The sequence below is a fragment of the Phyllostomus discolor genome, chromosome X (assembly GCF_004126475.2).
Source record: "Phyllostomus discolor isolate MPI-MPIP mPhyDis1 chromosome X, mPhyDis1.pri.v3, whole genome shotgun sequence".
NCBI classification, from domain to species: Eukaryota; Metazoa; Chordata; class Mammalia; order Chiroptera; family Phyllostomidae; genus Phyllostomus; species Phyllostomus discolor.
The window spans coordinates 71,317,949-71,335,722 of NC_050198.1; the positions used below are offsets into that span (position 1 = coordinate 71,317,949).

Sequence of the window (17,774 nt, forward strand, 5' to 3'; positions counted from 1 at the left end):
TACTAAAACAACTTTCATAAATACTGCTAAGAAGACTTTCATGTAAGACAAATAGTTCCAGAGTAGATCAAATAGGTAATTCCACTGATACAAAGATCTTTCTTGCTGCTGCCACTGATTTAAAATGCTCTCAATTAGTATGTGAAGTATTAATTTATAACAACTAATGATGTTATACATTCAACATTTACGGATTCTTTAAGTAATGGAAAGATATTTTGGAAAAACTAATTTTAATAGGATCACATCCTGAAGAGAAGAAAGTATCACTTTTTGAGTCATTCTGATCTGATCTGTTTGTCTAATGTACACTTGAGACCACATTGAAAATATTTTGGGGCAAAGGAAAAGTGTACCTGTGGAAAAGTACAACAGTCACAGAAGCAGTGAAGATTTTTAAAGATAAAAAAATTCACAGCCATTGAAATTTCAACAAAAAGTTTCTTGTAGATTTAAAAATACTGTTATCTTCAGTTTTCTATTAGCTCAGAAATCTTTGAAATATGATATTCAGTGTGAAAGCTGAGACATACATTTTAACAAAATGTAAAACAAAACTCCTTTTAAAAACCAATTGTGTTAAATGTCTCTTTGGAAAAATCAGTGTTAGGAATCACATTCTTATGTGACATCTTTTTTATTATATACCTTTTAGATATACACAACCAAACTGAAGTACATTAATATGTGAAAAGTGTGAAAAGATAGTTGAAGCTATTTAGTATCATGTCTAAGTATACTATTTTCAAAAACAAGATATGGAAATTATTGATATAGAAAGTTAGCTACCAGGGTAAAAGATAGGAAGATGGGAGGGACAGAGATGAGCCCAAGCCAATTTAACATTATCTACCTAACCAGAGATGAAATGCTATAATCTTAAAAATAGCTGAGTCTTATAAGAATTCCTCCTAAAAAAATTAAAGAAACTTAAGATGGTGCATTTTACACTGTATATAAAGTATGTTCTTGATACATAACAAGGAACTTATCAGATTCCTTCTAAATATGCTCAAATCTTCACTGAAATGGAAAACTACTACCGAAAAGAAATAATGGGATTTTAAAGCCCTTAGGTTTAAGGGACCCCAGAAGTTAAGCAGCTTGGCAAAGAAGTCACGTGGTAGCTAGTAGTAGAGGTGGGAGCTGTGAAATTAACTGGCAGTCATATGGTTTAACTGGGTAATCCAGAGGAAAGTTATGAGCCACATGAACCTTATGAGCCATTCATTTTAGGGTATCTGAGAGAGAGATTGCACACAACCCTATTTTGGTTCAGATCAATAGCTTGGATCATATGGTCACAAAGTACAACTGCTATGTATAGATATTAAATATCAGACTTAGCTTAGGAGTTGATGTGCCTAACAAGATACTCTGATGCTTTTACTATGAAATGAATACTCTTGATCACTGATTCCCCAGTTAGCTACACACCAGATTCAGCTGGGGAGCTTATAGACACACACACACACACACACACACACACACACACACACACACGCAAGCACACACACACCTCATCCCAGACCTGTTCAATTAAATCCTCTAGCAATGGAGCTTAGAATCTGAATTTTTATAACAAGCTTCCCAGGTGATTCTTACTCTGTAGCCAGCCCAGCATCAGTACAGATCCATGTATGTGGCCACTCTTCCAGACAGTAATACTATGACAGACACGTTTAGAAATAATTTAGTTCTACTTCTGAGCATTTGTAAAGTTTTTCCTTTGGAGGAAATGGTCATTATGTGGCATACCACATCTTGACTTTAACCAACGGGAAAAAATGTGAGCAAATTTCCTTAAGAAATAAAACAATCTTTATTATTTGTTTTAGAAGCAATATGTTGAGCAAATGGACAAGCAAATATCTAAAGAGAAATACCATACATCAACTAGTGGCTTACACAGTTGAGAAAAAAACATTAGAAGTATTTACATGGACCAGTTTCTTTATACAAATGATAAAACATGAAAAACACACAGAACCATATAGTGTTAGACCATCAAGGTATATACCCAGTAAAGCAAATGAAGCTACAAAAGGTACAAAGAATATGTGGCTACAGGAAATAATAATGGAAATAACCGTAAACTGGCCCATGTAAAATACAAAAAATATTCAATGAAGTCAGATTTCCTAGAAAACAGTGCTAATGAGAGGTATTTTAGTATGAATCAGGTATATAGTTAAATGTAGAAACTTTTAGAAATATTAACAGCATTAAGCCACTGCCACCCACTTGTGCTTCTAATTTCTATTTTTTTTTAAAAAGCTGCTTTGTTTTGACTCATGAGAAATATCTAAGGTCTACTTCTTATAAGCATTATCCATTCTTCTAAAGTTAATGCTCTTACACTAAGATACTATTTAAATAAACAACAATTTTTAAAAATCAGATTTATATTTAGTCCTTAATAAGTGCTTAAGCTGGCAATGCAGCTCAATGTAGCTTTAGGAGAGGGGCTGATTAGGAATCTGATTCTGAGCCAGTAAGACTTTCAAGCTACCCTAAACAGAGAGCAAATTTAAGTGGGAGAAGATATTTAGCACTCCAATGTAACTCGAAAGGTAATTATAGACATACACATACTAACATGCAATTGTTTGTGTGTGTGTGTTTGTATGTGTGTGTGTGTTTTAGCTAGACTACCAAATTAATTCAACATCAATAATATTTTGGAAACCCAGACATTTTCTAGTGAATAGGGATACACATAATCTCCCAACCAAAAAAACTCAGACACCTTTGGTATATGGCTGTATATTAACAATTTATAAATATCTGCTCAGCCATTCCAATAAACAAAAACATCTAGAAACAGCAAAAAATGCTTGATGTGTTAACTATGAAGTTGAAATGTTTTGCTTTCTCATATAAACATTAGGTGGTGTACGGTAAATGGACAACTGGTGCCTATCCCCAGAGGACAAAACTGAACACAAATACATGAATTAATAATGATTCTACCATAATGAACAATAATAATGTAAGTTTTGATTAGCACAGAACCATTTAAATGGGAAAGCCAAATTAGTAAATGTAGCAATCAGTGTAAGCTGGAAACAAAGAATAACTTTTTAATGGAGAAGACAGACTTTTGGGTTAGGTGCAAATTACTTTAAGTGGAAGTGCTCTTCTTTATCTCGAGTCTAGGACATACTGGCATTTCTTCTTTAATGAAAAGGAAACGCAAGAAAGGAATAAAACATACTACCACCACCAAGGATACTGGAAGTCTAAAGAGAAGTCTACATTAACTTTACCGCTGCAGGTAGAGGCCAATTTACGGGTACAAAGGACTAATGCCCAAAATTGGCACTGCCTAGCAATTATCTCTAAAGCACCTAGAAAATGGATTGAAATGTCCAGCTGGAATAGTCTTGTATCTTGCAATTTAAAAGATTGCAATATCCAGTTCTTTTTTAAAAGGATTAAACAATAAGCTTAACACCTACTTTAAAATTTCAAAAGCTTTTGTATCTTTTGTCATTACAGCCACATTAAATACAAACATATTAAAAAAGCATAGGAAAGCAGGCATGGCTAAGAACAAACAATACTAGACTGCTGAAAACTGGCATATATCTCATAGGTCAAATATGCAGCAATGTCAAAGCAACTAAGTTAACCTGCAAACAAAATCACAGAAAAAAATGCAAAGGAGCAAGTACAAATCCACTGTAGAATGTATTGTCTCAATACAACCACATGCAAGAAAACAATGATCTTTTTTAAAACTGTTTTTCCCAAACTGTGTATTTCTACTCAGAACATCTAAAATAAAAATATTAAAACATTAATTCAACCCAGTAAAATAGAACTTATAATCCAGGTGATTTTGTATATGTTTTTGCTGTAGAAATAGCAGATTCAAATACTTTGGTTGGGGAAACCAAATTCATGTGACCAATTTATAGTTTATAGTTTTGATGTCTTTGCATTTATTAAAGAACGAAACCTCTCAAACCACCGGTTCTAAGATCAGAACTACAACTAAATATACCTTAAATTGAATAATATTGCATGTTGGAACTTGTACTTGCTTTATTATTTTGGAACAGAGATCACATATGGATTAGTGTTACAGAGTCTGATATCCAGCATAACTTTTTCTTCTGCCAATTAGGTAAGCAATCACTATAACGATAATCAAGCCTGAAAGACCAGCACCAACTACAATTGGTATTAGAATGGTGTCATCATCCAGCGAACACTCCTGGGCTGTAGGTGAGAGAAAGTGTGTAACAAATAATGAGTATAATCAAAAAAGAATGTCTAAAAGTTAAAGATGTTGATTCAAAAGTCAGAAATGCTCTTACAAGTTCAACTTTAAGTAACTGAGACAGGTATATTTTAAAGATAAAGCTACAGAAAATTATAGATGGTTCTAGAATTAAAACCCTAAAACTTATTTGTCCTTTCATTCATGTATGTGTGTATATATGTTCATATGTGAATACATATATACTCATATCTATGAGTAAACACATATGTTTGTATGTGTTTAATTTATTTACATTCAAAGTCCTTTGTAAAACAGGAGTATTACTTTATCAAACACGAAGAGAGCCAATCTAGCCCATTTCACATAGTCAGATGAGCCTCTTAGTGGTGGAGTGAATGCCTTTTGGGACACTGGGACCAGATCAGGAAGGTTTAATCATGGAATTAGAAGGGACAGGCTGGCTCTGAAATCCTTTAGAACACAGACTACAGCCCATGAGCCAAATTAGCCCAGCTAAAAATGGCTTTTAAAAATCTATAAATGGTTGAAAAGAAACAAAAGAAGAATATTTTGAGAAATGAGAATTATATGAAATCTAAATTTCAGTATCCACAAATACAGTTTTTTGGAACACAGCCACACTCACTGGTTTATTGCCAATGACTGTTTTCGTGCTTCAAGAGCAGAGTTGAATAATTATGACAGAGACCATATGGCCTTCAAACCTAAAACACTTACTGTCTGGGTCTTTACAGAAAAGTATACAGATCCCTGGCATAGAGTACATGACTTTAGTGACTGCAAAAGTCAAGAAACTGGGAACTCTTACTAATTTGAATGTGTTTATTACATTTATCAATGTGGTCAGGACTGGCAGTCCACAGGGGCTATTTATTCTATTTCTAAGGAGTAGGTAGTGTGATCCAATAACATCCAATCGACACCCATTTACCTTACTGCAGGTGTATTTCCTCCTCCTATCTAGTCAAGTATTACTAATGTGTTGTTTTTAAAGTTACCCACAGTCAAGAGCCTAACTTCACATATTGATGATGCATTCATTATCAATCAATACAACGGTTGGCAAAATTAGGTTTACAGTTATTCATATGGAAAAATACAAATTACTAAACTCTGTGTTTCATGTACTCACAACTACAAACCTGCTTTTGCCCAGCCCTGTATTACATGTTTATATTTGAGTGACATTTTAAGTCCTAAGTACATAAAAACCAAAGTTTCAAATTAGAGCAAGAACAGAGCTCTTCTCTTATTATAGCCAACTAGCTATACAGGCTTGAGCTGATATTACACGGCAAGTGATTTTAAATTCTGAACACAAATCTGGACCTAAAATTAAGGTAATAATATAGAGGAACTAGATAAAGTCTCAAGGCGAAAACTATTAAAGGATCAAAATAATTGAAGTAAAAAAAAAAACAGACAAAAGGGAAAATGAGTTTTTTGAAAAAGTTTTTAAGTGTGATTAGCCTCTCATGTCACATGAATGGGAAGGTGAAGAACCTACTTTATTTTGACCTCACCAAGCCAGGCTAGGTATTCAGCACTACTGCAAAAGTAGTTGAATGGCACAAAGTAGATTTACTTTTAAACACAGCTTCTACATTTCCTTCTAAACCATGGAATTGTTAAAAATTCTGTGGACGTGGATGACTGGAATAGCTGTGTTCAGTAGAGCTGCAATCCTCAAACCCCCAATTTTAAGTAAATAGTTTAAAAGGACAAGTCAATTAAAGAACTTTATCTACTTTTTTCCTTTGTGCAAATTTTAATCTTATAATGCCAAATGCATCTTTAATATTCATATAAACACACTATACTTAGCCCTTCACAAAGGCTTGGGGAAAAGGCAGAAAACTGTACTTGAACAACAATAAAAAAATGTTAAAATTAAAAAAATTAATAAAAATAAAAATCAGAGAAACACCATCATTAGGAATGAGTAAATCTTCAAAAAGACTCATTCATACTGGCACATGCTTTTAAAACTCTTCAGATAATTCTGGCTGGCCAAAACACAGTTCATGATACCAGAGGCTTTAATACTGCAATCTTTTGTTTCAGCAAAATATAACCAAACTGCTTTCATTTGAGTATGAAAATGTTTCCAGCTAGAAGATGGCCCCAAGGCAGATGAGAGATGCCTAAAGTTGCTGCTTCCAAGTGCCATCCTTCCCACAAACTAAAACTGTGGGGAGCACTCCTACCTTAAGTAAAGTTCACTTAAAGCTTATATCAGTTTTTAGCTCTTAAGAACTTTGTTGCAAATGTTTTTCAGATCACAAAAAAATCTACTTTGAGCAAAACGATGGTCCAAATATAGAGTGACACAAGTTGCCCAAGGCTTTGAGAATTCTATAGTGGAGTCAAGAGGTGAACCCATACTTTTCTATGTCATTGCTGAAAGTTTCCATGACTCAAAGGAAAAGTCAATGTAAACCATCAATTATTAATAAAACTCACTTGATTCTTACCTGTAGAATAGTTTCCTTGTATTACACTGAAAGGCTGAACCCATAGATCAAAGGTATTTATCTGAAATGCTTCAGACACTGAAACCGTCTGCTCTTTATTGCACATATAAGAACTTCCCAGGGGGGCATCCCAGTAGCTGAGATTGTTATTTGCAAAGCTGAAAACTTTAAAGGAAAAAATATGTTAGTAACTTCTTATCCTATCAACATAAAAAGTGGGACAATCCTCAAGATATTTCAGTGAAGTATAAAGAGCTTGGAGTACAAGGTCTATCCACAAAAAGCAATTCTTCCAATCACTAGGTTCCCTATCTTTCCTTTTTTTCTTTTCTAAAATTTAAGTATACTTGGTATACAATATTATTCTAGTTATATTAGTTTCATGTGTATAATATATTGATTCAATATTTATATACCTTACAATGTGATCACTCTACTAATTCTAGTCACCATCTCTCTTTCTATAGATGTTTCTATAGTCTGAAAATCAGTCACATCCTTAACTATTATCCACCATGGTTCAAAAATGCAATACACTGCAAAATACAGAATACTATAGTTTTAAGTTACTGAATTTAAACTGCGATCAAAGTGGGATTCATCCCAGGGATGCAAAGATAATATTTGTAAATCAATAAATAAAATATATCACATAAACAAAAGGAAAGAAAAATCACATGATCATACCAATAGATGTGAAAAAAGCACTTGGTAAGGTATAGCACCCATTTATGATAAAAATATTCAGCAAAGTAAGAGTAGAGATAGCATTCCTCAACATGATAAAAGCCATATATGAGAAACAGTTAACATCATACTCAATGGGCAAAAACTTAAGAGCTTTCCCACTAAGACCAGGAACAAGACAAGGATATTCACTTTTACCACTCCTATTCAATATAGTATTGGAGGTCCTAGCCACAGTGATCAGACAAGAAAAAGAAATAAAAAGCATCCAATTGGAAAGGAAGAAGTAAAACTGTCATTGTTTACAGAAGACATGATAGTATACATAGAAAACCCTATGACTCCACCAGAAAACTACTCGACCTAATAAGTGAATTTGGCAAAGCAGCAGGATACAAAGTCAATATTCAGAAATCAAAGGCATTTTTGTACACCAACAATGAAATATCAGAAATGGAAATCAGTACAAAAAAAATCCCATTGATACAGCAACAAGAAAAATAAAGTACCTAGGAGTAAACCTAACCGAGGAGGTAAATGACCTGCACTCAGAAAACTATACAACACTGAAGAAAGAAACTGAGGAAGACACAAACAAATGAAAGCATGTACTGTGTTCATGGATTGGAAGAATGAACATCATCAAAATGTCCATACTGCCCAAAGCAATTTATAGATTCAACACAATCCCTATTGAAGTACCAATAACATATTTCACAGATATAGAACAAATATTTCAAAAATTTATATGCAACCATAAATGACCCCAAATAGCTGAAACAATTTTGAGAAAGAAGAATAAAGCAGGAGGGATCACAATACCTGATATCAAACTATATTACAAGGCCACAATAATCAAAACATTCTGCTACTGGCATAAGAACAAACATACATCAATGGAACAGAATACAGAGCCTAGAAATAAATCCAAGTCTCTACGGTTAATTAATAGTCAACAAAGGGGGTAGAAGCATAAAATGCAGTAAAAATAGCCTCTTCAACAAATGGTGTTGGGAGATGGGGACAGCTACATGCAAAATAATGAAACTCGAGCACCACCTTACACCATACACAAAAATATACTCAAGGTGGATAAAAGACTTAAATATAAGTCATGACACCACAAAAGTCCTGGGAGAACAAAGGCAGGAAAATCTCAGATATTCCACGCAGCAATATTTTCACTGATATGTCCCTAAGAACAAGGGACATAAAGGAAAGAATAAACAAATTGGACCTCATCAAAATAAAAAGCTTCTCCCTGGCTAAAGAAAACATCAGCAAAATGAAAAGGGAACCAACCATATGGGAAAATATATTTGCAAATGATACCTCGGACAAGGGTCTGATCTCCAAAATATATAAAGAACTCACACAACTCCACTCCAGGAAGACAAACAAACCAATTAAAAAACAGACAAAGGACCTGAACAGACACTTCTCCAAGGAGGACATACAGAGGGTCCAGAGACATATGAAAGGATGCTCAGCATCACTAGCCATCAGAGAAATGCAAATTAAAACCACAATGAGATACTACTTCACACTGGTCAGAACGGCCATCATAAACAAATCAACAAACAACAAGTGCTGGAGAGGCTGTAGGGAAAAGGGAACCCTAGTGCACTGTTGGTGGGAATGCAGACTGGTGCAGCCACTGAGGAAAACAGTATGGAATTTCCTCAGGAAACTAAAAATGGGACTGCCTTTTGATGCAGCCATTCCACTGCCAGGACTATACCGTATGAATCCTGAAACACCAATCCAAAAGAAACTATGCACCCCAATGTTCACAGCAGCCCAATTTATAGTAGATAAGTGCTAGAAGCAACCTAGGTGCCCATCAGTAAATAAGTGGATAAAAAAAACTGTGGTACATTTACAGAATGGAATACTATGCAGCAGAAAGCAAGAAGGAGCTCCTACCCTTTGCAACAGCATGGATGGAGCTGGAGAGCATGATTCTAAGTGAAATAAGCCAGGTGGTGAAAGACAAATACCATATATCTCACCTATAAGTGGAACCTAATCAACAAAACAAACAAGCAAGCAAAATAGAACCAGAGATGTAGGAATTAAGAACAAACTGACAATAACCAGAGGGGAGGTGGAAGGGAATAATGGAGGGGGAGGGTTGTCAAGGAACATGTTTAAAGGACACATGGACAAAGACAAAGGGGGGTTGGATTGAGGGTGGGAGGTGGGTATGTCTCAGGCTGGGGGGAGTAGGGAGGAAAGAGAGACAACTGTACATGAAATATTAAAAATAAATTAATTAGCCCTGGCTGGTGTGGCTCAGTGGGCTTGAGGGCAGGCCTGCAAACCAAAGGGTCCCCGGTTCGATTCCCAGTCTGGGGCACAAGCCTATGTTGCGGGCTGGGTCTCCAGTATGGGGTGCACGAGAGGCAACCACACATTGATATTTCTCTCCCTCTCTTCCCCTCTCTCTAAAAATAAATAAATAAAATCTTTAAAAAATTAATTAAAAAAGTAAGTTGTAACCAAGGTATGATTTTCACATGAAATCTTCTGTCTCATTTAAAAAGGCACCATTAGCCCTGGCTGGCGTAGCTCAGTGGATTGAGCTCGGGCTGTGAACCGAAGTGTTGCAGGTTCGATTCTCAGTCAGGGTACATGCCTGGGTTGCAGGCCATGACCCCCAGCAACCGCACATTGATGTTTCTCTCTCTCTCTTTCTCCCTCCCTTCTCTCTCTAAAAATAAATAAATAAAATTTAAAAAATACACATAACATCAAGTTAAAAAAAAAAAAAGCACCATTTGGCCCTGGCTGGTATGGCTCAGTGGACTGAGTGCCAACCTGCAAACCAAAGGTTCATGGGTTTGATTCCCAGTCAGGGCACATGCCTAGGATGCAGCCAGGGCCCCAGCATGGGGCGCACAAGAGGCAACCACACATTGCTGTTTCTTTCCTTCTCTTTCTCCCTTCCCCTGTCTAAAAATAAATAAGTAAGTAAGTAAGTAACATCTTTTTTTAAAAAGACACTATTTGGTCATAAGACAATCATGGTTTCTCTTCCTTCAGTTTAACCCACACTCTTTTTCCCAAGGCCAATAATTTGCTTACCAGATCCATTAACCAAATACATGCTGACGTTCACTTCCTTCAAATAGAATCGGTTTTCATTTTTCTGTTTAAAAAATAGTTTGCAGTTAATCAACACATCACAACTGTGTACAGGTACAATTACAATCTGTAGAAGTAAAACAATCTAACACTATTACCCAAAAGATAAAAAATACTATGGATTAGACCTGGTCAGTAGAAGAAATTGTAACTAAGAGAACTGAAAATGTGACAGAAACCCCTTCCCTCTGCATTTTGTTTCCCATTCTTCGACCAGAGGTGTAGTCATGTGGTTCTCAGACACTCGACAATTCATTCCGTTTTATTCCTCCTGTCACTTGCTAAGCCCTCACCACCTCTAGCCTGGATCACAACAGCCTCTTATCTAGAGCTCTCTTCGTTTCAGCCTCTCCAGCTCAGTCTTTCCTTCACTGCTATTATTTTTCTGAAGCACTCATCTGATCAGCCAGTCATTCCAATTATGTCAGAGCTTAGTATGTACAAAGTAACATATGAAGTGCTCGAGGGAGCTAGCAAAATGAACCAGACTTGAATCCTGCCACCACGTTTGCAATCTGCCAAGGAATATAAATACAGTAGTTCCCCATTATCCAATTTCATGTTCTATAGTTTCACATTCCACCACATTTCCAAGATTTTGCTTGTGTGCAGTCAACCACAGTACAAAAATATTAACTGGAAAATTTGAGGTGTTTGGAGAGAGTGAGAGAGAGAAATCACATTCACATAACTGGTATTACAGTATATTAGTCTAATTGTTCTATTTTATTCTTTATTGTTGTTAATCTCTTACTGTGACCAACTTATACATTAAATTTATCTTAAGTATGTATGTATGTATAGGAAAACACATAGTCTATATAGGGTTTGGTACTATCCGTGGTTTCAGGCATCCCCTGGGGGTCTTGGAATGTTCCAGTGGGTCTTGAAATGCCATATTAATTCACTGGTCATGTGTGTAGTATAACAGAAAAATGACTTGAATGTTAAAAAAGGGAGAATTTTTCGGTAAACCTTTCCAAAATATAATAAGCTATAATCCTCAATTATTCAGCATAGATCCTCCATAGCAAAAAAGAAGTTTTAGACTGCAGAAACCAAGTTCAGATATAAAAAAAACATTAACAGACCTAACTTTAAATAAATGTATATACTATAGCCCTGGCTGGTGTGGCTCAGTGGATTAAGCGCTAACTGGCAAACCAAAGGGTTGCCAGTTCAATTCCCAGTCAGGACACATGCCTGGGTTGTGGTCTAAGTCCCTGATAGGGGTCGCGTGAGAGGCAGCCACACAATGATGTTCTCTCCCTCTCTTCCCCTCTCTCTAAAAATAAATAAATAAAAATCTTTAAAAAAATGTATATATTGGATATATATATATATATATATAAAATAACCATGTTACAAAAAGTGATACGTTATGAAAATTAAAATGGAGAGAAATTACTTCAAACTAGGGGAGGAGCAAAAGTGATGCAAGCCTAGGGATGGGCCATTTGAATTGGGTAGAATTCAATCAAGAAACAAGCAGAAAAGGATATTGAAGAAGGTAACAACATGAGTAAAGATAGAAGATAAGTGTAATCACAAGTATACTGAAATCTGAGGATTTACTAAACACTAAGCACTGTTCTTAAAACTTGACATATGAAGCTCATTGAATAATTACAACACCTCATTTTGAGATGTGGTAATTAAAGTGAGTAGATGTTAAGTAACTTCCCCAGAAGCTATATGGTTAGTAGTCAGTGAGCTGGGATTTGAACCAAGGAAGTCTGACTGCAGAGCCCATGTACTGGTTACTACCATGCTTTCCTACCTCACTGGATTATATATGGGGAAACAGGGTGAAGGAAGCATGAGATTCATCAAGAGGGAACAAAGGAAACAAAGCTGGATATGCAGGTTACCTTGCACAGTGGTGGGGTGGGGCAAAGGGCTACAACTACCCTGCCAGGGAATTTAGATGTTAGCTTGCTGGCAAAATAGAACCACTGAAGGTTTCTGTCAGGAAAGGCTGTGCTTCAAGAAGGTTAAACTGACACAGAACATTGAGGGAGGGGAGGAAATAGAGGGACTAGTTAAGGAGGCTGAACAGTCCAGGTTAAGAGGTAATGCAGGCTGGAATCAGGAGAAAGGCAGTGGGGAATGAAAACAAGAGGACAGACTCTGAGAAATTTCAAAAGAAAGCATAAAGGAATATTTGACTACTTTATCACATCTCCCCTGTGCTTAGGCTATGTCTCGGCTTGGCATTCAAGGCTCTCCACAATCTGTCCCAAGTACTTTTCCACATTTATCTTTCACTAAACATGTTACGTGCCTCATTTTCCTGGCTGGTCTTGATCATATTGTTTTATCCACAGACAACCTGCACTTTTGCACTTTCTCCCCTAATATACAAATCTGACCCATCCTTGAAGTTTTAGCTCAAATGTCATCTCTTCCATTAAACCTTCCTGACCCACCACCAGCCAGAATTAACTGCTCCCTCTCCTCTATACTCACTCCCACAGCACCTTGTCTTTTCCTCTGGTCAAGCACTCATCCCACTTTGTATGCACCTTCTGCAGACCACAGAATCAAGGTCAAAAGCCTCAGCATGGCATTCAAGGCCTCCCACAAAACAGTAATTATTTGTCCATTTCTTATCCTTGCCACCAAACTGCGGTCACCTTAAGAATACAGGCCTTCTAAAAAAAGGAACACAGACTTTTTATCCTACAATAGCATTGTGCGCATAACACACTCAAATTCAACAAATGCTTATGAAGCACTCTTGTGACAGGGTTGAAGGTAAGATGTATCCCACTGAACTGTGGTGACATTACAGGTGTTCCCTGAATTTTCAAAATGCCTACAGCATGGTTAAAATATCACTATCTTGGATTACATTTTAAAGTAGTCTGCTGTGCAAATTAAATGTTGTAATTATCTAATATTTCCACATGAAAGTCAGAAGAAACCAGGGGCCTTTTAGTATCTTACCAGAGCTAGAAAGATCAAACTCAATCACTCAAAAGGGAATGAACCTACAGTAGTAGTTTCCTCATTCCTATTGACTAGAATATAATCACCATGCAATAGCTTTAAAAGAAGGTGTCTGCGGAGGCCTGCTGTTACTACATTGGAAAGGACAGGTGTAACTAGATGGTTCTAATAGTAATGTACTGGTTATATACGTACTATAACAGAAGAATGATTTGAATGTCAGAAAAAGGGAGATTTTTGTAAACCTTTCTAAAAATGTAATTGTCTAATATAATCCTCAATTCTTGGCATAGATAGGCCATGGAGAGAAAGGCTTTAGACTCAGGAAACCAACTTTAGATACAAAACAACAACAGACCTAACTTTTTCTATATCAGGGGTTCAGACTATTTCCACATCCCTCAGATATACTATGTCATTTGAAATCAGAACTGTTTTCTACCCACTTATACAATAAATTAGTTTGAGAACTCTTGGTGGCTCAACATTTTCCATCACTGATAACTATCCCTTCTTTTCCATTCCCATTCACTATAATGTGTGTGTGTATATATGCATGCACACATACACACCTCAAAAATGTGGGGATAATAATTCCTTCTGAGAAGGTGAAAATAAAGGCTCCCAATGATTCATTTATGCTAGCAAGAAGTAGAGAAAGCATGCTTAACCTGGAACTCTCTGTTTCAGATTCAGTACTTGATACAAGCATGAACAACAAAAACCTGAATGCTGGCTGCCATTATAAACTGTCCTGATTTAAGGCATTAATGCACTCAAAGTATTTATACAGAGCGTTGTACATACCAAGTATTCAATAAATGTTTGCTGTTATTACTGATACTATTACAAACAGTATAGCCTCCAAAAAGCACAAAATATTATAGTAGATAAGAGTTTTCTAATAACAGAAAACTCATTACATTATAGATATGACCTTATCTTTTATATATTTTATATATGTAATAAATATACTTTCTAACCTGTCCATATACACTTTATATGTATGGAGAGATTAGAAAGGTTTTTTTTTGATGTAGGCTAATTCTTGCTCCTACCCTAAGGTCTACATAAGAGCAGAATAGCCACAACTGGTGAACATTAATATAAGAATCCATCCCATAGACCACTGAGGTGACCCTGAGGGATTAACAGGAATCAATGGACTACACTCTATAATTAAGTAGTGTTGAAATGGAAAATAGAGCTAAATATCCCCCCAACACATTCTCTCTCTCTCTCTCTCCCTCCCTCCCTACCTACCTATTTTTACTATCAGATGTGTTTCTAAGAGAATGAATCTAATTTTAGAAAAATCTATTACTCACCACAGCAAAGACAAAGTCAAGATACTTAATGTTGTGGCTGTTCAGCCTAAGTAGAGCAGTTTGAGGATGGCAGCTGCCAGTGGAGTTCGTTGTATTGGGGATGATGTTAATAATTGAAGTGACCTTTAGGGAAACATGAGGGGAAGGGTAGAGATTAACCAAAAATGTCAACAAGAAAACCTTACACTCTAATAAGACCAATTTTAGTGGAGAAAAAAAATCCTTTTGCCTCGATACTTAGGTTTATGGTGTCTTAACATTCAAACAAAGCTGGCACAGGCCCTCAAGCTATGAGTCATACCACTCAAAAAAAAAAAAAAAGAAAAACAAGAGAGAAGCTTCCTTAGTAGTGAGCCAAACGCAAAGACACTTATTTTATGGAGCATAAGAGCCATTTGTCTGGCTTGTTTAAGTTATGGGACTCTGGAAATGGGATTTATTTGTTGCCACTCCTTCTGTATCCTCAGTGGAACACTGCAACTGGAAGTGGCATTTGAGCATATCTGTATGATTCAAGCCATCGAACAGCTGAAGAAACAGATAGCTAGCAGCACTGTTCCCATACAGCAACCTACAGAAACTCTCATGATTCCTGTAACTCCAAAGTCATTAAAACTCAATGAGTCATCAAATTTCCACTTAAAATGCTATCATTCTAGTAACACTACTCTTAAGCTGAATGTAGCATATACGGTTTGAAAGGAGATGCAAATAGAATGTACCCATGAAAATAAACAGTCATACTTAATCATCAGTGATATAAACAACTATACCTTATCTTGAGTTAGGTTCAGCTGCAGCCCCATCCTAGCCAGAAGACAAGTGTTGCTGCCATTTTTAACTGAATAGGATCCAACCTCTGGTTTTTCCTTTGGAGTAGGTGTTGTAGTAGGAGATGGCAAAGTGGTGGGAACAATGGGCACCACAGTGGTTGAAGTTTTATCTTTATCACACAGAAACTCTATAAACAAAGGACAGAATAAACTAAAGTAGACATTTTCCTAATTCATAAGGCCAGGGAATAGTTGCCAGGGAAAAGCAAATTATTGCTCACAATAAAGTCTGAAATGAGGGAAGGGAACACCTTCATGGTGTATTTTTAAGTAAATGAGGCGGAGTTCTAAAACTGCTGTTTCATATGCAGACAATGTCTAAGAGTTAGGACACAGCAGACAGGCTCCAGACACATCCAAATGCTTTGTATTCTACCCACACATGGCTGGCCACACATCCATGTTTTCAGAACCTCAAGTCCCTTTGTTCCCACAGAACTTCACCTGCCTCTTACGTGAATGTAAGAGATTTCAGTCTGAAAACATTTTGCCCCAACCTAGGCCTGCCCTCTTCTCTTTCACATATCACCACTATAAGGAAGGATACTGTTTACCAGAAGAACATTTAGAAATTATGGAAGGATTTAAACATAAATGAACCTTTGATTTGTGTTACCCCTACAGCAAACCATAGGCATTTCGAACCTCTTTTTAGGAAGTGTTGGTAGTTTCCCAGAACTGGTGGGTGAGAAATTATTACATTTCCATAAAGTCACATGCAAGTTACAAATCTCATGAATAAAATTCAAGATTAGTACCCAGAAATCTAATTGCTATGCTTTTGTCTTGATCATCAAAAGTGAAAGAGCTGAGGATCAACTACAACACTATTTGAGGATTCGTTTAAACAAAGAGTAGGTTGGATCAGCTGAAAACCCTATGGGTAGAGCATTTTAAAATACCATTCCACAACAGGTACATTAGAATTACAAATTCCGTAAGAATAACAATTGCTATTTATAAAAATTTTACAGTCTGGTGTAAACTATGAACAAGTCATAGAACATGCATGTTTGCAGGTAACAACCTCAACTAAAGCTACCTGGTATACTCATCTTAAATAGGACCCAAGTACAGAAATATATAATTTAGGTAGTCACCTTTTGTGCTCACTGTGTCATTTTGGACAAAAGCTTGTACATGAACATCCCAATAGTGCTGGCCAACATCACTCTTTTCTAAGGTCAATATACTACTGCATCTAAAGATGTCATCCAATGGGATTTTCAATGCCACAGATTCATGAACAGGAAACACTCCTGCAAAACAAAATTAACAACAGCTGTTTTCAAGAAGGAAGGAAAAATGATAATACAAATATATATTGGACTTATCTTCTGTCTGCCTGCCCCACCCCATCCCTGAAGTGACAAAGGGCATGGCATCTTCAGGGAACAACAGATTCATTGCGGCTGAAACACAGGGCAGAAGAGCAAAGACATAATGGGGTTAAAGAAGGGAAGACAAGCCACAGGTGGTTACACCCTGAAGCATCTTATCTGATGGAGGGACAGGATACTTGGGTTTTATTTTGTTAGCAATGGAAGATCAGCTTGTTTTTAAAGCTGGATATAAATAGCACATGCATAACTTATTTTGAGGGAGATAGCAAAATGTAGAGGATGGACAGAGGAGGGAAATGTTAAGTCACTTAAGAGGAAAACTGTAACAGGGTGCAGCCAAGAGGGTAGCCTCAAATAGGGATCTGTAATAAGATCCAGAAGAGCCTGGAGATAATTGGCTCCACACCACAGGGCCACACCTGCCCAGAATCTGGCAGCTGTAGCCAATTGTGAGAGGAGCCGGAAATGGGGCTTCAGAGGAAGATTGGCGCCGGGATTTAAACCAAGACGCAGCAGCCATTGGAGGGGGAGAGCCATGCGCAGCCCTGCAAGAGAGAACCCCACAGCTTTGGCAGAGTGAAGACTCCCTTGGCCCTGAGAGGAGAAGGAGAAGCATGCGGACTTGACGGAGTGTAGACTCCTGCAGCCCTGAGAAGAGAACCACGCGGCCTGGCAGAGTGGGGCCCCCACAGCTTTAGAAGGGGGAACCACCACCTGGTTTTAGCAGAGATCCCGGTGACTCAGCCGAGGGTGCCGGG

General features: G+C 36.9%; 1 protein-coding gene across 3 annotated transcripts in view; it reads right to left on the minus strand.

Annotated features, from left to right (window-relative positions):
- The window catches only part of LAMP2 (lysosomal associated membrane protein 2), a 41,125-nt gene that overhangs the window by 7,893 nt on the left and 15,458 nt on the right, over positions 1-17,774 (minus strand). For 2 of the 3 annotated variants that reach the window (XM_028522224.2, XM_028522225.2), the window contains exons 4-8: positions 16,774-16,932; positions 15,614-15,801; positions 14,841-14,963; positions 10,501-10,564; positions 6,727-6,891 (exon numbers count right to left, since the gene is read on the minus strand). In XM_028522224.2, the coding sequence (XP_028378025.1) occupies positions 6,727-6,891; positions 10,501-10,564; positions 14,841-14,963; positions 15,614-15,801; positions 16,774-16,932 (699 nt within the window). Of the gene's footprint in view, positions 1-1,798; positions 4,228-6,726; positions 6,892-10,500; positions 10,565-14,840; positions 14,964-15,613; positions 15,802-16,773; positions 16,933-17,774 lie in introns of those variants that run through there. The other variant, XM_028522226.2, reaches the window with a different exon arrangement.